The sequence below is a fragment of the Equus quagga genome, chromosome 10 (assembly GCF_021613505.1).
Source record: "Equus quagga isolate Etosha38 chromosome 10, UCLA_HA_Equagga_1.0, whole genome shotgun sequence".
In the NCBI taxonomy this organism is placed as follows: Eukaryota; Metazoa; Chordata; class Mammalia; order Perissodactyla; family Equidae; genus Equus; species Equus quagga.
Window position 1 is genome coordinate 57,481,514 of NC_060276.1, and position 25,761 is coordinate 57,507,274.

The following is a 25,761-nucleotide window of genomic DNA, read 5'->3' on the forward strand; positions in this document are numbered from 1 at the left end:
TATCTTCAGTTCTATCAATATTTGCTTCATATATTTTGGAGCTCTGATGTTTGGTGAATAAATGTTTATAAACATTTTATCTTCTTGGTGAATTGACCCTTTATAATTATATAATATCCTTCTTTGTCTCTTATAAGAGTTTTTGACTTAAAGTCTATTTTGTCTGATATTAGTACAGCCACTCCATCTCTCTTTTGGTTACTATTTGCATGAAATATCATTTCCCATCATTTCCCATACTATCAACTTTTATGCGTGTTTTTTTTAATCTAAAGTGAGTCTCTTACAGACAGCATGTAGTTGGACCATGTTTTTTTTTTTAATACATTCTGTTAATCTCTCTTTTGATTAGAGCATTTAAATTACTTTACATGTAAAAATGTAAAGTAATTAGTCATAAGGATGGACTTCTGCCATTTTTCTATTTGTTTTCTATGTGCCATATAGCTTGTTTGTCCCTCATTTCCTCCATTGCTACCATCTTTTATGTTTATTTTTGTAGTGAAATGTTTTGATTCTCTCCTCATTTCCTTATGTGTGTATTTCATGGATATTTTCTTTGTGGTTATCATGGGGATTACATTTAACATCCTAGTTATAACAATTTAATTTGAATTTATAGCAGCTTAACTTCAATAGCATACAAAAACTCTTCTCCTACACATCTCCATTCCCCCCTTCTATGTTACTGGTGTCATAGATTATATCTTTATACATTGTGTAAATAAGGAGTCTACTGGAGGAATCTGGGAGTTCAAAGTGTAATGGCTTTTTCTTGGCTGACTTGTGACAGTCTCTCATTGGCTGAGCTTCTTGCTAATTAAGAAGAAGTCTTTCTTCTTCCTGTTGGGCTCTGCACTTGATCTAGGGCATGAGAGCTCCCCCATTTGGCTTCCTGACTCCATTTTAATATGGTTTCTGTTTATTAATTCTCACATTTCCCCTTCTGATTGAGATCTTTAAAAGCATAGCTGATCAAGAGTCATTTTTTTTTTCCAGTTCTAGCAGCCTTTTGTCCCTTGATGCCAGGAAGGACATTTCCTGAGCATCATGTCCCACATTGGAGAGAAAGTGCATGGATTAGAAACCTAATGTGGCCACATCGAGTACTAAGGAGGCATAGAATAGGAGAACTCTTTCTTTTCTAAAGTCCATATGTAATCAAGATCATAGGCATTAGAGATCGTCCGAAGAGTTACATCATCATCAAAGATTTGGCAGACAACCTTCCAACAGGCCTGGTCCGAACATCTTGGGAAAGCTGTCTCATCAGGTGTCGTCTGCTTCAATTCTGAGAAATCTTTACTTTTAAGGCACCAGATGATGTGCAGGTCCAGTCAGGGTTTCATGCTATTTTTAGGTATGTCACATGAATCCAAGAGATTATTCCCTTGAGTTTTGCGGCACAAGGGTTGATTAATAGTATCTGATAAAGGGCCTTTCTGGTGAGGTTAATAGTATCTGATAGCGACCTTTCCAGCAAGGTTAAACAGAGTCCTTCTGGAGGTGTCTTTTCCAATAGGTGAAATCTCCAGGTTGCAAGGTGTGATGCTTAAAAGTCTTTATCTCCCTGGAGCACACTGTGAAAGACTACTCCACCAAAACATGGTTATTGTTTATAGAAGCAATTAGGCCATTGCAATATTGGAGTATATCTCCTTTTATCAGCTGTGAGTCCAAAGAGGTAGGAGCCAAGAATATTGGTGTCCTGTGACAATCTCAAAGGGTGAGTTTTATGAGTTCCAAAAAGGGTGGATCTGAGATTAAGAATGACCAACAGGAATGCTTTTGGCCAAGGTAACTGCAGGGTCTCTACAAACTTTGCCAAGCGAGTCTTAATAATGCTGTTAGTGTGTTCAACTAAACCAGAGGATTGAAGGTGGTGAGTGCAGTGAAAGTATTGTAAAACCAGCCAAACAGTGCAGACTTGCTGAAGTACCTGACCAGTAAAATGGGCTCCTCGATCGTTATGAAGTTCAAGAGGAGTTCTCCAAGAAGGGATAATCTTTTCCAAGGACTTTAGCCACAGAAGAGGTAGTGGCCTGTCTGCAAGGGAAGGCTTCAGTCCAGTCAGAAAACACACAGGCCATGACTAAAACATATTTATCTCTATGAGATGGGGGAATGGTATCAAACCCATTTGCCAAACCAAGAGTGGTTCATCAGGAAGTTTAAAATATCCAGGAGCAGTTCAAACAGGCTTCTCTTGGCTGTATTTTGGAAAAGTGGGACAAGTGAGGTAGGTACTTTTTATGGTCTTGTTAATATTCCCTCACCAATGTTGATTCATGAATGCTATCATTTTGTCAGTAGACCAGTGGTTTAATGCATGTGCAGTGGTTAGGAGTGGAAATTTTAGAGTCTCTGGTAGGACTGAGTTATATGGTCTGAAGCAGAGCTTTCTCTTTTTATCAAACCAACAATTGTTGAATTTCTAATCTTGTTTTTCCCTCTCTGAAACAAATTGTTGGGCTTCTCTAGCCAGTTTTCTAAGTTGTCATCTGGTGAAGTATCCCTTTGCAGCATGACAGAGGTTTGGCTGTTGTTGGTTCATTTAAGAGTTGCATTCCTTGTGGAAATGTCAGCAAGGTAATTTCCTTTAGCTTCCAGAGTCAAGTTTAGAGTGCTTCGGAATCTTAATATTAGCTAAAGCAGCAGGTAAAAGTATAGCATCCAATAATTCCTAAACATAGGGGCCATTTAAATTATATTTCTGCTGGAAGAAAGGAAGCCATGTTGCTTCCACAATATTCCAAAATCATGAGCTATTCCAAGAGTGTATTTACTGTCAGCATAAATGTTGGCAGTTTTGCCCTTGGCTAAAGTACAACCCCGTGTAAGAGTGTATAATTCAGCCTGTTGGGCTGAAGTAGCCACAGGTAAAGGTGCTGCCTCAACCATATCAAAAGGAATTGCAATAGCATACCAAGCACAACATTTGCCATTGTCACCTTTTGAGTAAGAACCATCAGTAAACCATGAGCACTAGGTGTTACCTAAAGGAATTTTCCTGCAGATCATCACAAGGATAAAGGAGGTGATCTATCAGCGTCAAGCGGTCATGCGGGACTTTGTCGATAATGGAGGAGAGAAGAGTAGCAGGGTTCAGGCTATTTTATAAAAGAGTTATGTGAGGAGCAGTTAACAAAAGGATTTCATAGGAGGCTTGGTGGCTGACTGAAAAATGCTTAGTGTGATGAGAATTCACGAGGGCTACCACAGCATGACGTACAAAAATGTTTAAAGGAGATTCCACAACAATTTTCTCGGTGGCTTTAACCAAAGGGCAGTGGCAGTAACGGCTTAAAGGCAAAGGGAATATCTCCTTGTCACGGGGTCCTGCTGGTGGCTGTAATACTCTATGGGTGAGTGGCAGTCCCTGTGTTTTTGGGTGAGTATCCCAAGGGCATTCCCTTCCTTTTCATATACAAAAAGGAAAAAGGGAATTTGATAATTGGGATGTCCAAGGGCAAGTGGGTTCATCAAACTCTCCTTTAAGGCCTTAAAGGCTGTGTCATCCAGTTCTTCCCATAAAATTTGGATTAGGTTGTTGTTCTTTAGTAAAACATATGGAGGTTTGGTCATAAGAGAGAAATTTGGTATCCAATTTTGGCAATAACCAACCAGCCCGAGAAAACCTCACAATTGTCAATTAGTTTTGAGTTTTGGGAAACTTAGGACACCGTGAAGCCTATCTGGATCTAGGTGAAGGTCTTCTTCTGATCTAAGATGCCCTAAATTTCGAACCTTGGTTTGGACAAACAACAATTTATCTTTGGCAACCTTGTGTCCCTTTAAGGCTAAAAGCTTTAGCAAGTGGATGTTATCTTCCTGTGAGGAGACATGGGAGAGAGAGCACAGAAGAAAATCACCCAGGTATTGCAACAAAAAGAACCTCAAGGGAACTTTATATCATCCAGATCAGCCTTCAGGATTTGTGAGAAATAAGAAGGGCGCTCAGTAGAACCCTGAGGCATTACTCTTCAGGTGAATTATTTTTCTTCCCAAGTGAAGGAAAAAACGGTATTGGCTAGCTTCATCAACTGGAATGCTCAAGAATGCACAGCATAAAGCAGTTACCATAAAGAATTTGCTTCCAGTGGGAATGGATGTTAGTAGTGTACAGAGGTTAGGAACAACGGGGTTTCGAGGGATAACGATGTTGTTTATTGCTTGGAGGTCCTGGACAAACCTCCACCCTCAGGCCTTGGGTTTTCTCACAGTTAAAACAGGAGTATTACAGGGACTAATACGAGGGATAATGAGGCCCTGAGCCTTGTAATTCTCTATTATGGGCTTTATAACTTGAAGAGCTTCCTTACTTATAGGGTATTGATTAATTCTGGGGAGAGGTTTTGAGGGATCTATTTGAATCGTGATGGGAGGTGTGCTCTGAACTTTACCAATATCAGTTGGAGATTTTGCCCATAAGGAGGGTGGTAGCTGGTTCAACAAGAACAAATGATCAGTGTTTCCAGAATCAGCTCTGGTACATCAGAGATGGAGCAAATAAAAGATGTCAAAGAGTCATTTAATTTACTTGATTGGCTGTTTTGATGGCTACTGTCAAATTCTAGAATTATTTCCCCCTTTCGGAAGAACTAAATTCTGGCATAGTTTTCCAAGACGTCTCAGCTTAACAGATGGATTGGGGCAGAGGAACTAAGGAGAAAAGGGTGTGTGTCTCTGAAAGAGCCGAAACAAAAGGCAGTAGGTTCAGAGACAGGAACCCATTGAGGTTTACTAGAAATTCTCACTATTTGAACTGTGTTTGTACTCCAAGGCAGGGGCTGCTTTACAGTAGTGGGGTTGAGTATCGAGAGTGTGGCTCCCGTGTCAATTCGGACAAAAAGAAATTTATCTCCAACCTGGAGAAATGTTCCTCTGAGCCAGTTAAGAAGGAGGATTGGGAAGAGCCCCTGTGGCTCCTTGGAGCCCTGTCACTGAGAATTTGGAGGGCGCTGGAAAGGCTGGTTAGAGGGCTGAAGGCACTTGAAGCACTTAAATTTGTAACAATTTCTTTTCCAATGTCCTGGTTCTTTGCAATAATAGCAGAAGCCGGGGGGGGGGGGGGGTTTGATTTCGGTTAGGGGACTTCATTTACTGGAGTTGAAGATTAAGAATTTTGGTGGTCTTTCTTTTAGGTGACTCAGCTAGGGTGCAAGAGAGTTGGTTTGCCAGGTTAACTAAATCTGGAGTGGACATAGATTCCCATTCCATCCTGGTCCTTTTTACTAGGAGGGAAAGGTCCCAGTTCAGCTCATTAATAACATAGAGTTAAAAGCTACCTGGGTGGAAACATCTGAAAGAAGACCAGAATATTTTTAAAAAAACAATCAAGTTGATTTGAATAGGCATAAACAGTTTTATCAGGTTTTTGTGCACAAGGCTGAATTTTGTTCCCATCAACAGGCTTTGGGAAAGCCCTAGGAATTGTCCAATGTAGTCATCTAGTGATTGCCTGAGCCTGATTATACATACAAGTCAGCAGGCTGGTCTCCTGGTTTTAATTCTAGACACCTTTCAGGATTTTCCCAATTAACAATTTTCATCCAATGCTGGGCCTGGCCTTCACCGACAAACACATGAACCGGCTGATGTAAGTCAGAGAACCCAGGTTGGTAAGTTTGAATGACTATATTAAATTCCTCAGCAAATCTGTGAGGATATTCGGTTACTATGGGAAAATCTTTGTGGCTCACAGTTCAGCTTTAGTCCAGGGAGTATAAGAGATTCGGAGTTCAGCCTTTGGATCCTCAGAAGGCTTATTTTTAGAGGGACAGGTTCTGATAGGTTCAGAGGACGAGGGAGTGGGGAGAGTTTCAGGGAAAAGGGGAAGTTTGGTGAGAGTTAGTACAGGGAAACTGAGGGTATAGAGGAGGTGTAGGCATTAGAGAAGGTGAGCAGGCAGAACCAGAGCACGAGGAGCCAGGGCAGAGGAACAAGAGGCTTCGGGAGCCGTTTCATCTTTCTTTAATCATTTGTTTGCCTCAGTTAATCTTAACATTTTATTTTGCAAAGAGGCAATTTAGGCTCCTGGTAATGTTTGGAAGCCTCAAAATACCAATTAAATTAGGCATTCCATCTAGTTTTGCAAATTACAGAGCTTTGATTGTCCAATCTGGTTTTAAGTAAAGTACGTTTGGGAGTTCAAAAGTTCACCACAAGGACCACTGCTATTCTAAATTACTTTTGGTTAAGCTGGTCCATTTAGTTAGAAATGCGCATGAGGAATGAGTACATAAACATAAAATCATAATCAATTTTAAACATAAAATCAGCCAGGGTCCATGTAGGGGGCGCACCCTCAACATATTTAGATAACTGGGATCCCACTTCTTAGAAATTTTTCTCTAGAGCCAAGGAATAATTCTCAAACAGCCTAAACAGCTTACACAGCTTGCAACTCAAACAGCTTGAACAGCTCAAACCACCTGCAAGCTTAATGCCAGCCAGTCCGAGTAGGAATAGTCTGATTTCAGTGAGGCGGACCAAAAGTTGAATCAACGCAGCTCCAGTGGAACAGTTCAGTTCCAAAAGGAGTCAGACCAAAGGTTGATCAACAAAGTTCCTATGAAACAGTCTGCTCCAAAGGGAGTCAGGCCGAAGGCTGGCTCAGCACAGTTTCAACTGGAACATCCAGCTTCCAAAGGAGTCAGGCTGCAGTGCCAGCCCAGTTCCAAGTAGGAGCAGTGTGGTTCCAAAGGAAGTGGACCGAAGGCTTAGCATAGTTCTGGTAGAAACAGCCTGATTTCAAAAGAATCAGGCCAAAGTGTCAACCGAGTATTCACAAACAAGGCCTTAAGCAGAACAAAGCCTTAAAAGAGATCTCAAATAAAGCCTGGAGAGCCTCAGATGCAAAGAGGGTGGAAGCTTGGATCCAGGAGAAGAGACTTACCCTCAAACTCCAGGGTTGGCGAGAAAAGCAGCAAGCTCAATGGGCTCTGTTGTGGGTACCACACCTGTTTGCTCACCAGCCTCGGAATCATCTGGGTCTTCTCTGGATCCCTGTACAGGCCACCAAAATGTTGACCTTAAACAAACAGACATCCAGTTATTTCTCCAGCAAAAATAGGTTTATTCAAGATCAGCAAAAAATTGCAATTTGGGGTCTGCAACCATGGCAAGCCACATGCAAGTCCTGAGCAGAAAGGGGAGGAGAAACTCTTTTGTGGAGGGGAAGATGAAGTTGGGAGGGCTATTGTAAAGAGTCCATTGGAGAAATTGAGTGTGCTAAGTGTAGGGGCTTTTCATTGGCTGAGCTTCTCACCTGCCAAGACGAGGAAGTCTCTTCTTCCTGTGGTGCTCTGCTATCAAGGTAGGGTGTGAGAGCCACCCCACCTTTTGGCCTCCCAACTCCATTTTAATGAGGTTTCTGTTTATTAATTTCCACCATGTCTTGCATCAAATTTGGGAAGTTTTCAACCATTATTTCTTCAAATATTCTTTTTTCCTCTCTCTCTTCTCCTTCTGAGAGTACCATAATATGTATGTTGGTCCTCTTGATGGTGTTCCATAGATCCCTTACTCTGTTTACTTTCCCTCATCTTTTTTTTTGTTCCCCAGACTTGATAATTTCAACTGTCCTATTTTCAAGCTCACTGTTTCTTCTGCTTGCTCAATTCTGATTTTGAACCCCTAAAATGCATTTTTCATTTCACAGTTATACTTTTCAGCTTCAGAATTTTTTGGTGGGGGTTCTTTTTCATAATTTCAGTTTATTGATTGATATTTGTTCTGTTCATACATCTTTTTCCTGTTTTTGTGCATGTCTTCCTTTAGCTCTCTGAGCACTTTTAAGGCAGTAGTTTTAAAGTCTTTGTCTAGTAAGTCTGACATCTGGGCTTCCTCAAGTATATTTTCTGTTGATTCACTCTGTTCCTTTGAATGGGCCATGCCTTCCAATTTCTTTGTATATTCTTCTGATTTTTCTTGTTGTCATTGAAAAGTAGACCTTTGAATCTTATAATGTGTTAAATCTGGAAATCAAATTATCCCCTTTCCTCAGGGGTGGCTGTTTTTTTATTGTTATAAAGTGTCTGTGTCAGAGATAAGCCTGAGTTGACTGTTTAAGGTGTTCTGAGGTCTTTTGCTTGATCATGCATAGTGGCTTTCTAGATTCTGTTGTATACATAATTGTGTTTGAATATCTAACAAAACAGATGTGGCTCCTTTAAATCTCCTGGAAGCTGCTTTAGTTGATGGAGGTTGAAAATATAGTGGCCAGCTTTCAGGTCTTCACCTCAGCGTTCAGAGCAGCAATCCACAATCAGAACACAGAACTCCAGTATTTGGAGGATAAGTCCCTTATTGCCTACCTTGGCTCCAGCAAACCACTTCAGAAATTCAGGTTGCTGTCCCCACAGCTGTCTGCCATGAGGCAGAGGTGGGCAGGCTTGGAAGCCAGCACTGGGCTGACGGCTGAATTTGACCAAAATTAACTGCAATTTACCACCCAAGTTGTCCTCTGAAAGTTAGTTGCAAGTGTTCAAATAAACTCTAGAGTTCCAAAATATTCACTTTAGGCAGTTTCTGCCAGTACATCTGTACAAGTGAAGAGACAAATTCCTGGTACTGCCCACTCTACCATCTTCTTTCTCTTTACTGTAAACTTTCTAACATATTGTATGTGAATTGATATTTCAGATTTACTCAGGGATGGCTTTGGGGACAGGCCCCTTTTCTACTGCCTGATTGCAGAAGTACCAACAAAACGAAGTCAACAAAAACCATTAGGTAAAATAAATCTTCCGCCTCCAATTTAATTTGGAGTATATTTTCTCTACCTTGAAAACAAAGTACAATTTGATAACATATAATTACTGTTAAGCAGAGGAGGAGATATTAAGTACATAAACTCAGTTTTGTTTTTCAAAAAGAAAATGTGTGATATGTACTTATGTTTTCTATATGCATAGAAAAAATCTGGAAGAATATACTCCACAGTGTTAAAAGATGGCTTATCTCTTAAAGGTTGTATTAGAAAGGACTTAAACCTTCTACATTATGCATTTCTGTATTGAACTTTTGTCCAGTGAGTTTTTTTATGTTGGTAGTTAAAAAATAACAAAGATATTCCATTTTGGAGGAAAGAACATTCTAAGACTCAAAGCATTAACCTCTTTATTCCTTCTCTTCCTTCTTCCTAGGAAAAGTAACCGTTGGGTTTGCCATGTACTACTTTACCTACGACCCCTGGATTGGCAAATTGCTTTACTTAGAGGACTTTTATGTCATAGAAGCTTACCGAGGTCAAGCTACATTTATAGTATTACTTATAATTTAAAAATTAAAATGGTATATTTTAGTTTAAGGAGATAGGGCTTTCATATAAATATGCTGTTTAAGTCAGTTTATGTTACCTAATTTCTATTTCATGAGCCTAATCACTGTCCTAGTTATCTTTGCATATGGTGAAGACTCAATCATATTAGAAAAGGATTTTCTTATTATTTCCCATCAAGGCTTGGATAAGCCAAATTATCATAGCTCTATTTGTATTTTTAAAAAATGCTTTTATATTTTGGGTTGGTTTATCTAGAAAAGAATAAGAAATATACTCTGTGAAAGGATGTTAGTGACAGGGATTCGTTTCCTTTCCATTATTTTTAAAATAAATCCAAAATCCTTTCCATTACCTTTGGAACCACATTTTAATTAGGAAAAAGAAGTATGACAAACATTCATGAGTTGGATTTCAACACAAGCTGTTAAGAATACATAACAACCAGATACAGGGTTTTATATTTTATTTCTTTCAAACTAAAGCAAATAACTTGTTAAGTGGAAATTTTCAACTTACAGTTTTTCATTCTGCATTATCTATTTAAAAGGTCTAGGTATTGGAGCTGAAATGTTGAAGAGGCTAAGTCAGGTATGTGTTACTATTACTATTGGTATTCTATACGTTATCTTTCTTTCATCAAATATTATTGTTTAATGGCATAAATTAGATGAATTATCTCACCATCTGAATATAACCTCAAAATGTACTTAATTTATTCCAATTAAACAATTTTCAAATCAGATACTCATATAGGTTATATTTGAGCGTTATATTTAATTAAAAATTGATTTCTATATAATCCACAACCACACTATCCACCTATTTGCTATAAAGCAGAAGTAAGCAAGAGGAAGATTAGAAGGCAATTTTACCCATAAAATAGGTCCACAGTATGAATATGAGAATAGTATAAAAACCAGATCCTTCTGTATTTTGGAAATACATATGAGAATTTTAGGTAAACTTTTTCTATAGAACAAAGAAAAAACGCGTGAACTCAATTTATAGAAAAACCAATAAGTGGACTTTGCAAATCAGTTTTGGATTTTTAAAGAAAGGGTTTTAAAATTGAACAGTGGAACTTGTTTCTTTTTATAGCTTTAGAGAAGTCCAAAAGATAACTATTGTATTATTATTTGAAAGTATTATACACACAGTGCCCTGAATATAGTAGACCTTCAATAAAATAAACGTGTTAATGAAGCCTATACTTTCAAGTAATAGTAATCTCTGTTTTTAAACAGATAGCCATCATAAGCCAATGTAACTGCATGCACTTCCTTGTCGTCATTTGGAACCAGGAGTCTACTGATTACTACACTCGTCGAGGGGCTTTAGACCTTTCCTCCGAGGAGGGCTGGCATCTGTTCAGATTTAACAGAAAAGAACTCATGGAAATGGCATGGGAAGAGTGAAAGAGGACTCATCATAACTTGTCCCAACAACAGAGGCTCCAACATTTGAATGTCACCTGAGCCCTACAGCAGTTTGACTTTAAGTGTTGTACAATACAGCAAGTGACCAAACTCTGGTTTGAGATCTCTTACTTTGAAACAGATTTTGCAGATACAGTCAACTCTCCATTATCCAAACTAATGTACTAATGTGTTGTAGCTGAGCTGATGATCCAAAAGAGTAGAGAATTCAAAAATCACTTATACTTAGCTTTAGGATATTTATTTTTTTACCTACCATCTCTCACTAAATTTAAGATGATTATATTTTCACATCTTAACATGTCTGAAATTGGGATAAGTATAATGATCAACTGGCAGTACTTTTTTCTTAGAGGTAAATAATGTGTCTTAGATTTGATGAAAAATGAGTGTGTTTGGTTATAAACAGAGCTGAGGTACAAAAAATTTACTTAAAATACTGAAGCCAAATTTTGAAGAGCTTACTTATGAAAAACTAGTAAGTGAACTGCTTCCCCACCTTGAGCAGCTCAAGTACCACTGCCTCCTTAACATCATCCCAGAGCTACATTCCATCTCTGAGCATCCATGGCTCTTTGGCTGTACTTGTCTTAGGGCAGATACTACACACACCACTGTATCTGTATATGTTTCTATCCTTTCTAGTAGAATATAAGCCCTTTGATAGAATTACCTTTGCATCCTGTGTTATAACCAGCATGGTAGAACATGTAAGTTTCCAATATGTACCAGGTATTTTATGGGCACAAAAGCTATAGAAAGATGATTCAGTCATACTCACAAGGAACCCTGTCTGTGAAAAAATACTAAACTAGTTTTAGTTTTATGGTAAATTGTATGGGCCATCACAGCTATAAATACCAAATGTGAGGGAATGTAGAGGAGAGCGCATCTAAATCCCACCTTGGAGAACTGAGAAAGGTGACACTGGAATTGGGTTTAAAGGATGAACAAGAAGTTGGAATATAGAGCAGGATGACATAGAAAAAAAATTCTAAGGTGAGACACAAGCATAGGCAGAGAAAAAGGAACATAAAAGAACAAAGCATGTCCAAGAAGCAAGTTGTAGGTTATAGATAAAATATGACATACATTGGCAGTAGGGTGGGTGGGGAGAGAAGACAGGATTAAAGTTGAGCTGGGATCATATATGAAGGGCCTTATATGTCATACAGGAAGTCTTGATGTGATTCTGTAGGCAATGATGAACCACTGAAGTTTCCAGAAAGACAACCAACCACAATGGTTGTTAGTAAGACAACTATTTCATCATAATATGACAGATGGGTTAGAAGAAGAGGGTAGCAGGCACTGGATGTTAGCTCAAACTCACACCCATTCCAAATCCCTTACCCCTTGCCTTCCTCACCATAGAACCAAATATGTTTTGCCAATCTTCCTTGCACTAAATGTGGCTACATGACAAGTTGTGGTCCAGATATAGACAGAAGTCTTTTGAGAGGGGTTCTAGGAGTGCATTTACTTTTCTGATTAAAGGGGGTCAGAAGCATCTGGTACATAGTTTGTCCTAACCCTTCTTCCTGCTTTGAATGTGTATGTGTCCCCCACAGGTACGAAAGCCATTTTCTGCCTATGAGGTGATAAATTAACACAGTAAAGAGCAGAGTGGAAAAAGTCTAGGCCCTTGATGGCACCAATGAGCCACTGTACCAACCCTGTAATACTTAATTCCAGATTTTAAATAGACTCTTATTTATTTAAGCTACTGTTAACTGGTTTACTGTTACTTGCAAGCAGAACACATTCTGAAGTGACAGAAAACAAGATTGATGGCAGGCAGATCAACCAGAAGGCTAGTGTAATAATCCAGGAAAGTGATAATAAAGAGGTGAATGAGAACAAGGATTAGAAAAGGTGGAATAGATTTGAGAAACATAGAAATAAGAAGAGAGAGGTAGAGGGGCTGGCCCCGTGGCGAGTGGTTAAGTTCGCGCGCTCCGCTGCAGGCAGCCCAGTGTTTCGTAGGTTCGAATCCTGGGCATGGACATGGCACTGCTCATCAAGCCACGCTGAGGCGGCGTCCCACATGCCACAACTAGAAGGACCCACAACGAAGAATATACAACTATGTACCGGGGGGCTTTGGGGAGAAAAAGGAAAAAATAAAGTCTTTAAAAAAAAAAGACAGAGGTAGAGACAATTTAGTTTTAGACATAATGACATTGGGGATATCTATGGGATGTAAGGTAGATACGACTAATAAATAATTAGAAAGAAAGGTCTATAGCTCTGGAGAAATACAGGAGCTGAAATAGAAATAATAAGGACATATAAATGGTGGCTGAAGTCAGTGAAGTACGTTGAATGAAAATGAGAGAGCACACAGAATGAGAAAAGAAGGCTAGGAATGCAGCCCGGGGAGCCTCAGCATTTAAGGCATTCAGAGCAAGAGAAGAATGAAGAAAAACAAGAGAAGCAGGAGTAACAGAGAGCAAAGGGAGGAGTGAGTTTCAAGGAGGGAGTGGTCGAGAGTCAATAATTGCAGAAAATTCAAGCAGATATAGAGACCAGGGTGTCCCAAATTAGAGAGGAATTGAAAGCGAGGAAGTAAGAAAGTGACATTAATTACTTCTTTAAGAAGTATGGCAATTATGGGAAGGACAAAGAAAAGATAGCTCTAGAGGAAGAGGCAGGGTTAGGGAAAGGGTTTTGTTACTGTTGTTTTTGGATAAAGAAGATCTGAAGCTATTTAGATGTGAGGAAAATTAAATGAGTGAAAAGAGAAACCAAAGACTGAAGATTAAACAGGATAGACCATGGTACCGGGAAGGATGCGGAGGAATGAGATGAGGAACACAAATAGAAGCACTGACCTTAGAAAAGGGGGCTGCATGGCTGAAAAGACATAAGACTTTTGAAGGTAAATGGGAAGAAGTTGGGAATGGTCATGTCTAAATAACATTCTTTTTTCTCTGAGTAATAGGAGACATGGTCATCTTTGGCAGGAATAAGAGGCTTGGAAATAAAAGGTCTGTAATACCTCTCCTGGGGAACAGAATAGGAAACCACCTAGGAACCAGCAGGACTGCTAAACAGCATTGGGGGTCCCACGTAGCATATGGTCCTCTTGAATAGAGGTGTTTGGGGACACTTAAGAGGAGTTAACACTAATAAAACAAAGAGACGAAGCCAAGCCCAAGTGTCTTAAAGTATGGATATTTTATTCCAGCTCTGGGAAATGAAAAAAAAAATGGGAAGAAGGGAACACATCCTTCCACACACCATTCTAATTTAGCTGACATTAATTCAGAAAAGCTAAAGCAAATACGTATGTGTATACGTATAAATATTTATATGTAGACATAGTTTTTCAGATTTTAGTCTCATCAGTGTTCATATATTTACTGTTTTTGTTTTTTCATAAACATCCTTAAAAGTCACCAAATGCATCCTAATACTTCTACCTCTGCCTCTTCATCAATCATTTAATATTGCTTGGATTTTGTTCATAGTTGGTGTTTTAATCACCTATGTGATTGGTCAAACGGTACGTTAGAAGATGTGAGGGAAAAACATGGTTTAACTTATACTCTGTGCGTCACAGTTACCCATCACATGATTGTTTTCATCATTATTTGCAGCTTCACACATCTTGTAGTTCTCTACGCAGACCATTTCAGCTTCTAGTGCTGTACATATCTACGTCTTCTGGATGGGACTGCCCGTGATCCATGAGCTTGGGGTCAGGCATAAACTGTGTAGCACCTGATAAAGTATTAAAACGAAAAAAAAATTAGTCATTCATTTAACAAATTTATTGTTGGCACTGGGAATACAGTAGTGAACAAAACAAAAATCTCTGCCAACATGGACCTAACATTTAAGTTGGGTGAGACAGAAAGTAAGTTAAGTAAAAGATACGAGATGGTGGTAAGTGCTATGCAGAAAAATCAACCAGGGAGGGGCGTATGGAGTGCTTGGGTAATTTGCAATTTTAAATACAGTGGACAGGGAAAGCCTTCCAGAAAGGTGATACCGAGCAAGAACTGAAAGAGGAGAGGGTGTGAGCTGGTAGATATCTGAGGAGCAGGCAGCAAGTATAACAGGCCTGAGGCATGTCTGAGGAAACACAAAATGGCCAATATGGCTGGAACAGAGTCGGCCAGATGTGGTGATCGTGGGTACAGTGAGAGTGACAGGAGACATCATCAGAAAACAGGTGAAGGCTAGGCCACACAGAACCATGGTAAGGTTTTTCTTTTTTATTTTAAGTGAGATGAGAAGCTACTGGACAGTTTTAAGCAGAGGAGTAACATGATGTTATGTTTTCTAAAAGATCACTTTTAGCTATGGGAAGAAGAGACTACAAGGGAACAAGGCTGGAAGCAGGGAAAGCGGTGAGAAAGCTGCTGTAGCACTCCCAGAGCCACACGCTGATGGCTTTAACTAGGGCAGCAGCAGTGCAGGCAGGGAAAAGGGAATGGATTCAGAATAACTTCTGAAGGTAGAATGGACAGGATTTCCTAAATGGATGGAAGATGTTGTGTGAGAGAGACTCTTTAACTTGAGAAACTGGAAGAATGGAGTTTACATTTACCGAGATAAAGAAAAATGTGGGAGAAGCATGTTCAGGGGAAGGCAAATGAAGCGTTAAGTTTTGGATGTGTTAAATTTGAATTACTAACTAGACATCTCAGTACAAATGTTTCAGTAGGCAGCTAGAAGTCTGAGTCAGTAGGGTTGAGGAGAGGCCTGGGCTGGTTTATAAATTTTACAGGCCTATCCTATACATGGCACTTAAAACTATGGGACTATATGAGATCATATAGAGCGCCAGAGAAGAGGCCAAGGAATGAGCCCTTTGGATACTCCAACTTTTTGAGATTAAGAAGATTAGAAGAATGTAGCAGAGAAGACTGAGAAGGAACAGCCAGTCAGTGAGGTAAGAGAACCAAGAGCAAGTAGTATCCTATAGGCCAAGTGAAGAGATTGTTTCAAGGAGGAGGGAGTAATCACTTTTTGTGGTAAAAGTTACAGATGGATTGCATAAGATGGAGACTGAGAATGGACTCCTGGATTCGGCAATGTGTGGACCAGTGGTGATCCTGATAAGCTGACTATGTGCAAGGCGAGGTGCTACATTATTTCCATGCACTGTCTCACAATACCACCATGGGACAGATGATATTTTTCTATTATCCTTGTTTTACAGATAAGGAAATTTTCATTTAGAGAGGTTATGAAAGTTGACCAACGTCACTCAGTTGATAAGTGATGGAGCCAGGATTGAATCCAAGTTTGTCTGACCTCCAAGAGAACAACCCTGGCTCTCCTGTAAAATGGGGGTTAGAGTAGTAACAACATCATACAATTATTTTTAGTATTCAATATAATAATGTGCACAAAGTGCTGCATATAATACCCTGTGCACGGCAAGTAGGAAAGGAACAACTATATATTTACTTCATGACATAAGACTAAAACTATTTTTTCAGAAATTTGTTTTTATTTTAAATATGTTTTTCAAAATCTGATTCATTTTAAAATGATTTTATTACATTTGGGAGACATACCTTTTTTTCCACAGAGGAATTTAATTTCAAGTTTTATGATGAAAACAAAGGGGAGAAACATTTATATACAATGATTTATTTTACACCTATCTTTTCAGAAACATTTTTTATAAAGTGTGATATACCTATATGCAAATTCAGCACCAAATATACTAAAAAACAACCAGATCACAAGTAATCACTACTCATGACACTAATATAGTTCTCCATAGGACAGAGATTCTTAACCTGGGGTCTCTTTGGGGTCTGTGGATAGAATTCATGTGATCTATGAATTTGAATGGGGAAAATTTGTCTTTATTTAATTAAACTCTGACTAAAAATGAACATTTTCTTCAATAATAAATGTAGGCAATAAACCAAAATAGTATTAGTGGTACCTTAGATTTTGTCACTAATAGAAATCACAGATATTTTCCTATCACACTGCAGTTGCAGATATCTTGATATAGTTACACTTACCACTATATCAAAACCATGGCCTTTATTAGATATGCTGTTAGATGTTGTTGTTTAATACATTTAAGGAAGCTCATATATCACTATGTATTTTATTTGATGCATTTAAAAACATTATTCTGAGAAGAGGTCTGTAGCACACAAAAGAGGTAAAGACAGTGGTTCTGCCGGCCCTTTTCTCAAATGTACTCTTGCTGCCACCTGGTGGAAGCCTTTGCTCAGTACAAGTGAAAAGTGTCCTACAAAATAGTTTTCTTCTTTATCAGACAGACGTACTACTTGCATGTGGCAAATAATTATTTTATATAAGTCTGAATGTGTCTAATTTGCTTAACAATGTTAACCAACTGACTCAGTTCTCTAACGCTTCTATTCATTTTCTTAATTTATATTCTTGTCCAAACTCTGGTCAAAGATACAGTTCATCCAAATGTGAAAGACCCCTTGCCTTTAGATCTCCACTTCTCAAAATTTCTTGAAAGGTTTCAAATTTTTAATTGATCCTTAGCTCATGTCAGACCTTATGATTAGAGGAATATGCACAGAGAATTCCCGGTGGAGCTTTTCTTACAATCCGCCTGCTTGGAGGCCTCCCCTCTGGAGATCCTAATTTATAATTCTTGGGTAGAGTGAATTTAAAAAAAAACCTCAAGTAATTGTGATGTGGATCCCTCTGGTTTAGAATCACTTAGCCTAGGTCATTTGATTTCTGCCTTTTCAAAAAGATTCATCTCATGCTTTTCTGAGTAATTAAGGATTATATCATTCCTCTTAGAAATTTCTTCACCCCTTGAGCTGATCAAAGATTAGCACTCATAAAACTCTTCTTGAATCTCAATCCCCTAATAATTATAATGCTTTTCTTTGAGCTTTGTCGTGTTTTTAATCTCTAATAAAAAACATTTTATGCTTAAAGTTTTTATTGCAGACTTTTAAAAAAGATGGTGTTATAACGAACAGGAAAGGAAAGGAATAAAGATGTTTAAAGTCATAAAACAGCAATGAATTATTGTCTCAAATAGCCATTAGGTGGTATCTGTTCACTGATAATTTAGTTCACACATTATCTCATTTATATTTCAAGCAAGTTAGGTAGAAAAAATGGGACAGATCACTAATTGCTGAGTGAAGTTAGGATTGTTAGAAATTCTATTTTTGTTTCTTTTGTATAAAATTGGGATGATATTCAGCATTCAGCTTCTCAATAATCGAAATACTTAAAGATACTAGTCACTGCAAAGGACTTCCTCACACTTTGTTCTATTCTTTTCTTTCTTTTTTCTCTCTGTGCTTCAGTTTGGCTATTTTCTATCAAACAATATTTGAACTCACTACTTCCGTCCTCCTTTGTATATAGTCTGCTGTTACACCCATCTAATGAGTTAATTTCAGATACTTTTTCACTTCTAGAATATCCACTTGGTTTTTTAATAGATTCCAATTTTTTAATGAAATTCTCCATCTTTTCATCCATTTTGTTCATGTTTTCTATTTAATATATTAATCATAGTTAGTTAAAGTCCTTTTCTGCTAAGTTCAATATTTAGATTACCTGTGGGTCTGCTGTTATATTTTTCTCTTTTGATTATGAGTCCCATCTTCCTGCCTCTTTGCATAACTAGTATTTGGTTTGCTTGTATGGTGTATTAAAAAAACTGTAGAAGCTCCAGACGATAGCTTCTACCAGAGAGGGGGACCCTCTTCCTCTTTTAGGAAGGGTGAAGTGCTTATCATCTCAATCCAATCAGGCATTGACCTGAGTTGCAGTTTTGGTAAGAGTAAGTCAACCTCTGCTTTCTCCCTGGTCCTCAGCCATGGCACCCGCAAACTTCTGACTGAGAGCCTGACAATTTTCTGTCTCCCTTGCACTAAAAGACAGTAGGAAATTCAGTTCTGCCCTTCAGAGGTTTTGAACTTGGCTATTTAGTCTCCTGACCTGTAAAAAGTCTCGCAGATATCATGAAAGGAAGTCATGTATGTGTGGCACACCTCATCCCTCTAGAACAGGAATCAGCGGACTTTTTCTGCAAAGGGCCAGAGTAATATTTTTGACTTTGTAAAACATAAGGTTTCCATGCTCAACCCTGCCATAGTAGCATGAAAGCAACCACAGATCATACAGAAATGAATGAGTGTGGCTGTGTTCCAATAAAATTTGTATGAACACCGAGATTTGAATTTCATTTAATTTTCACTTGTCATGAAATATTTTGTGGTTGCTTTTTAACCATTTAAACCATGTAGAGACCATTCTTGGCTCATGGAATGTACAAAAATAGGCGGTGAGCCAGCTTTGGCACAAGCGCCATAGTTTGCAACCTCTGCTTTAGAGGGACATTAATCCTGTGAGACTGTGAGAGATTTTATTCTGCTTTCATCAGATTTCAAAAAGGTCCATTTCACCAAATTTCCAAATTTGTGATCCCCAAAATAACATAATTTTCACCATAAATGTATATCGATGATAGAGAACAATCAAACTCATATTCAGAGGCATGATATACAGTTGGACAGTACACCCAATCTATTTTGTATCGTGGTAAGTGGTGGCCATGGCTAGGCTCCCCAGCTAAGTAACATGCTCTCAAAGTGTGCTCAAGGAAAATAAATTTATTGGAAAAATGGCTAATTAGGCAAATGATAATGTTATCTTCTAACGCTCACTGAGAACTTAGTGTGTGCTCGACATTGTACTTTGTGCTTTACATGTAGTCTCTCATGTAATCCTCACAACAACCATGTGAGAATAACACTATTATTGTCCTCCTTACATGGATGAAGAGACTAAGGCTTAAGGTATTACATAACTTGCCCCAGACAATAGAATTAGTAAATGTTGGATGTAGGATTCAGATCCAGGTCTTATTCTAAAATCTGTGCTCATATTCACTACTGTTTCCTATGTCTTAGACCTTTGGGACTGCACGTGAAATGTAGAAATGGTGAATCCCAAGGCTCTACTGTATAATCAACTCTGAATGATACATGATACAGATGAATAGTACTAGCATCTCTCTCCCCTCTACATGTCTCCTTAGAATTCTTTTCATCTATCACATTACCCATGACAGGTGGGTAAAGGGTTCCAGAATCTAGATGTGTGAAGAAAAGACATTGGCTAGGGAGGGTTTGGTCCCACTATTAAGCTATAACATGTTTCATCTCCACAAAGATACTTGGAATTGACAGACATTTAGGAAAATGACTGGATATATTATATACTTGTGGGAATGTGGTCAACTGTTGATTAATCAGAGAGAGTCTAAAAACTGCACGACTTTTCTTGATTAGAAAGGAGAGGTAACAGAAGAAAACAGTAAAGCTCAGATTGGGTTTGTTAGTCAGTGACAACCTTAGAAAGATTAAGTGAGAAAGGAGGAGGCTGAAATTAGACACTAAACTCTAGTTTTAAATTAGATAATCTATACACAACAGAAAAGAGGTGGGACTTTGGTGTTAGGAAGATCCAGACTATAAACACAACTCTGCCACTCATAAGCTGTATGATTTTGGGCAAATTACTTAAGCTCCCTGAGTCTCAGTCTCTTCACCATAAAATGATTATAATTACATGTATACACCAGAGTCCTTTTTGTTTGTTTTGCTTTTTGGGTGAGGATTGAATAACATACTTACTGCTCTTTGCACCAGAGTAGGTGTTCAATAAAAGGCAGATATTATCATTATTTCCTAATTCTCTACCTCTGAGTTGGCCCTATTTCCTTTGCAATAAGACAACTTATGGGTAGTACCATTCACCTTGTACAGAAAGACAAACCTATGCAAGCCAGTGACTGGTGGGTTTATGTGAATACACTATTGAAGTGGTATTAAACACTCTGTTACCTTCTTTTTTATCACAGTAAAACCATGGTATATTTGCCTAGACAGTATAATTGTCGCTATTTGGTCCCACAAGATATTAATTGTGAGTATCTAATACTAGCAAAGTTATTAGTATTATAATTGGTGCTATTTTTCACTATTTAATGTTGGAAGTTCTCCCGGTATCTAAACTAAATAAAACTGAGAGGGGTAAATAGCACAAGAAATGGAAAGCTGATATTTCTTCTAGGTAGATGTGATGCATACTTAGATCCTGCAAATTGATAGAATCCAGAAAGGCAGATTTTCCTCCACCTGATGAGAAAGCTCACATTTATAAAGTAATATTAAATGCTTCACTCACTCAACCTGCCAGTGCTACTCTATACCCCCATATGCAAAGATCTGCGTTATGAACCATGTGGCAATCAGAAACAGCCCCAGGCACCTCAGTACTTCATAACCTAAAAAGAAATATAGACTACAGACATTAGAAAGACAAAACATTTACGAAGAAAACATGTAAATAAGTTCAAACTACTAATTATAACACTATAAAATTATTTAAGAAAAGAATGAAAACAAAATTGAATCATTTCAAACAAACCTGAGGGGGATTCCGATTTGGTCTTCGTTTCGGAGCTGAATTCTGTTGGCAAAGGCACTGAGTGTTTCAGGTCGTGAGGCGTTTTTGCAGGTATTTCTATTTCAGCAGGGCTTCCTAGCTGTATACCAAAAAGATTTTCCTTCATAAGTAAATCAGTTTACTAAAAGAATAAAATATCCTAAAAAATTACAGCATGCGAAGGGATTAGGCTCCTTCATCTCCTTTCATTCTATTCTTGACCTCTGTCTGGGACACGCCGTTACAAGCCAACAGCCACCCAAACAAAACTCAATGTCTACTTTTTTAGTCCATTTAAACTCTACCTTAGTTTTTTCTTTAGGTTCAGGAAGTGACTCTTTTTTGTTGTTTTTTGTCCACAATGATTTAACTGCTTCATAAATTTGCTGGCTTGTAGCATATGCCTTTCTCCCAGTTACCTAATTAAAACAAAAAGTGAGTCAAATAACATATATTTTTAAGAGTTAAAATAACAAATATTTAAAAACTTATGTCAGGTATTTTATATGAACACCCAGGTCAGAATCAATGGTAAAGATATAAATCTCTAGATCATATAACACAAAGCTCCATTTTCTGTCTCATACGAAAATTCGTTTCATGTAAAAGGCTAAAAAGTGTACAGTTAGTACAACACCAAGAGTGAATCCTGATGTAAACTGTGGACTTTGGGTCATAACGACGTGTCAGTGTAGGCTCATCAACTGTAACAAATGTACCACTCTGGTGGGGACGTTGATAATGGAGGAGACCGTGCATGCATTGGGGCAGAGGGTGTATGGGAAATCTCTGTATCTTCCCCTTAATTTTGTTGTGAACCTAAAACCGCTCTAAAAAAATGAAGTCTTTAAAAAATGTATAGTTTTCAATCATACGGTAAAATGTAAATTGAAAACTATGTCTGTTTCACAGGAGTCTCGGAAAGATAGTTTGAGATAATAAACAGCTGACTGAGAAAATGAGATTTGAAGATGCTACAAAGTTAATGATTTGCTTTAATTTTTATAGTGCTTTCTCTGGTCACAAAGAAAAAGCATCAGTGTTTTTCTCCAGAGAATAATACTGTTTTTTTGGTAGAAACCTGAAATAAAAAATGAACTACAAACACACTAAGGTAGAGGCTATGATGCTGACTGAATTCCTGAAGCTGCTGTTACTTTCATGCATATCTCTTTCTCTTTGAAAATCTTCTTCTGATTCCTTCTTTCTATTCTTTTCCCATCCTTTTGTTCATTACAGTAAAAGTAATTTCAATAGCTATTGATTTTTCAAGTTTTAAAGTGGTTTTGGGGAACTTTCCAGGATTATGCTTTCTATGAACTTATTTATTTATTTTTTTCCTGAGGAAGATGAGCCCTGAGCTAACATCTGTTGCCAATATTCCTCTTTTTTGCCTTGAGGAAGATTAGCCTTGAGCTAACATCTGTGCCACTCTTCTTCTACTTTATATGTGGGTTGCCACCAGAGAGCATGGCTGATGAGTGGTGTAGGTCTGCACCTGGGATCTGAATCCGTGAACCTGGGCCGCTGAAGCAGAGCATGCTGAACCTAACCACTATGTCATGGGGCCGGCCCCTAAACATAAATTTTTGAAAACTATGTTTTTCTTCCTTAAATAGAAATATTTCTATTGTTTTTGGTAAGGATATGCCTACACTTAAGAAAAATCAACCAATCCACTATTATAAAGACAGTCCTCTTCCTCCCTCCAGTGTAACCTTTGTCACCAGTTGTATGGATATTCTTTCTCAATTTTTACTCTTATATGTATATTATATACACACGTGCATAGTATTTTAAAACAAATGGAATGCCGATACTTATAGATCTACCAAAAAGGATGAAGTAGATCTATACGGACTAACATGGATAGAAGTCCATGACAAAAAGAGATTAGAGAATAATAGATTATACACTACAATCTCAGTTATGTTTTAAATTAAATTTTAAAAGAAACTACACACATATATACTTAGCTTGGTTTCTTTTTAAATACAAATGGGATCACACTATACATATTATTTTGACATCTGATTTCTTAAAAGCTTAACAACATGTCACAGAGATGTTTCCATATCAGTTTATATACCAATAGATATGCTTCTTTTTTAAGATCTGCATAGTTAGTATTCTATAATGGATATACCACAATTTGTTTAACAAATCCCCTACTGATGGGCATAAGGGCGTTATGATTTGTTTAACAAATCCCTTGTTAATGGGCATATGGGATGTTTCCCCTTTTTTGGGCAATTATGAGCATGCTGTGATTAGCATCCGCACACATACAACTGGGACCGTATACCTTTGTGGTGTTTCCTTGGGACAGGTTCCTAGATGTGAAATATGTGGATTAAAGATTACATACATTTTAATTTTTGATAATATTGCCACATTGCCTCCAGAAAGTCAGGGATATACTGCAGCAATTTACACTCCCACCAAAAGTCTGGTTTTCCACCCATTTACCAGTAGCAGTATTATGAATCTTTTACATCTTCATCAAATTGAAAGGCTATAAATCAATTATCTAAATGATCTTTTAAATTTGCAATTATTTGATTGTTGATGAAGTTAAACATCTTTCATCTATTAGGCCATTTATGTTTCTTTTTTTTTTTTTAAGATTGGCCCTGAGCTAACATCTGTTGTCAATCTTTTTTTTTTTCTTCTTCTCCCCAAACCCCCCCAGTACGTAGTTGTATATTCTAGTTGTAGGTCCTTCTAGTTCTGCTATGTGGGACAACACATCAGCATGGCTTGATGAGCGCTGCACCCAAGATCTGAACTGGTGAAACCGAAACCCTGGACCAATGAAGTGGAGTGTGCGAACTTAACCACTCAGACACAGGGCCGGCCCTCATTTATGTTTCTTATTTTGTGGATTGCTTCTTCATATACTTTCTTCATTTTCTTAGAGGGCATTCATCTTTTTCCTATCAATTTATAAGAGCTCTTAATATATGAAGGATATTATTTAGTCCTTTGTTATATATGTTGCAAATAGTTTTACCAGTTTCTCATTTATCCATTACTTTTGTGTATGGTATACTGATCAACAGAAATTTATTTATTTTGATGGAGTAAAAAACATTTTTTTCTTTGATGGCTTCTGGATTATGTTTTGTTTAAGAAGGCCTTTCCTATCTCAAGATTACACAAATACGCCTCTTTTTTCTTCTAATATTTTTATAGTATTATGTTTTATGATTAGATATTTATTACACCTGGAATTTATTTTTGCACGATATTTGGGAAAGATCTAAGCATTTTTCCAAAAAGTCAATTATTCCAACACATTTCTTGAATAATCCATCCTTTCTTTACACGCTGATCTGAAATGTCACCTTTACCATACCCCCGCAGGTCTCCCCATAATGTATACAAAGACATACTCGATACATTTGTTTTTGGACCTTCTTTTTTGTTCTCTTGGTCTATTTTATTGTCTATGCTATAGCTTAGTATAGTTACTGACACATGGCAGATGGACAACAAATACTGCTTGAATCAATGTCATGTTCCCTCCAAATCCAGGAATTTTCTAAGAACTGAATTTGTAAATTTGGAAACATCTGTCATATTCCATATTGAGTCCTTTCATCCAGAAACAAGATGTATCTCTCAATGTATTCAGGTTTAAGAAAATGCCCTTCAGTAAAATTTAATAGTTTTTAAAAAAACAGGTCATAAAACATTATTTGATAAGTTCTTAAATATTTTATAGTTTCCAAAACAGATTGCTTGTTACTCTTTATATAAGTTAATAATGAAAATATTGTAAAGAAAAAATATAGAAAGCAAAGAGTAATTCCATCTTGAAGTGTATTTCCAAAATTGTGAATAATGGGAGTGTGACTTTTATTTTTCCAAGGACCTTCTGGACTATCGTTTTGTAACCTATTTTATATCATAGAACCCTTGGAGAATCTCTTGAAAAGAACGGGCCCTTTCCTTCAGAAAAATACACATTCAGTAGAAGAGCTCTCACCTGACATCCTTTTAAGAGGCTTGTCTGATTAAATGAAGATGTTTAAAAAATTTATAATAAATGATTTTCATAGAATGCTGAATATTCATCGTTAGTAGGCACTGTCCAATATGCTCAAGTACTGTCTGTCACAAGTGATCCATATGCTTACCAAGAATAAGTTGTGTTCGTTTGCAAGTCTCTACATCAGTTTTACTATAATTCAACAATTTAAATGTACCATAGTAGGATGAAATATGAGTGTGAAGATAATTGTTGTGTCTAGGAAAATTAAGTTAAATGCTTTGCAAAAACTCCAAAGTAAATTACTAAAAGAATAACTACTGCCAAAGGTGGGCAAGACAACTGTAAAAGGCTGGGGTAAATAATAAAAATCTAAGAGGATTCCGCACTCAGATTATTTTAAAAATGTTTTTAAGTGTTCATTCTATTTTTTTTTTTAAAGATTTTATTTTTTCCTTTTTCTCTCCAAAGCCCCCTGGTACATAGTTGTATATTCTTCATTGTGGGTCCTTCTAGTTGTGGCATGTGGGACGCTGCCTCAGCGTGGTTTGATGAGCAGTGCCATGTCCGCGCCCAGGATTCGAACCAACGAAACACTGGGT

At 37.6% G+C, this 25,761-nt stretch overlaps 2 protein-coding genes across 4 annotated transcripts in view; one reads left to right on the top strand and one right to left on the bottom strand.

Annotated features, from left to right (window-relative positions):
• The window catches only part of SATL1 (spermidine/spermine N1-acetyl transferase like 1), a 19,686-nt gene extending 6,977 nt beyond the window's left edge, over positions 1-12,709 (top strand). The window contains exons 3-6 of the mRNA XM_046672860.1: positions 8,647-8,736; positions 9,150-9,251; positions 9,834-9,874; positions 10,531-12,709. Coding sequence (XP_046528816.1) covers positions 8,647-8,736; positions 9,150-9,251; positions 9,834-9,874; positions 10,531-10,701 — 404 coding nt within the window. The 3' untranslated portion in view covers positions 10,702-12,709. The remainder of the gene's footprint in view (positions 1-8,646; positions 8,737-9,149; positions 9,252-9,833; positions 9,875-10,530) is intronic.
• Positions 12,710-13,883: 1,174 nt separating this feature from the next.
• Positions 13,884-25,761, bottom strand: part of APOOL (apolipoprotein O like) — a 70,646-nt gene continuing 58,768 nt past the window's right edge. For all 3 annotated transcript variants that reach the window (XM_046674089.1, XM_046674090.1, XM_046674091.1), the window contains 3 exons: positions 21,471-21,584; positions 21,148-21,265; positions 13,884-14,448 (listed from right to left, as the gene is read on the bottom strand). In XM_046674089.1, coding sequence (XP_046530045.1) covers positions 14,360-14,448; positions 21,148-21,265; positions 21,471-21,584 — 321 coding nt within the window. In that variant the 3' untranslated portion in view covers positions 13,884-14,359. The remainder of the gene's footprint in view (positions 14,449-21,147; positions 21,266-21,470; positions 21,585-25,761) is intronic.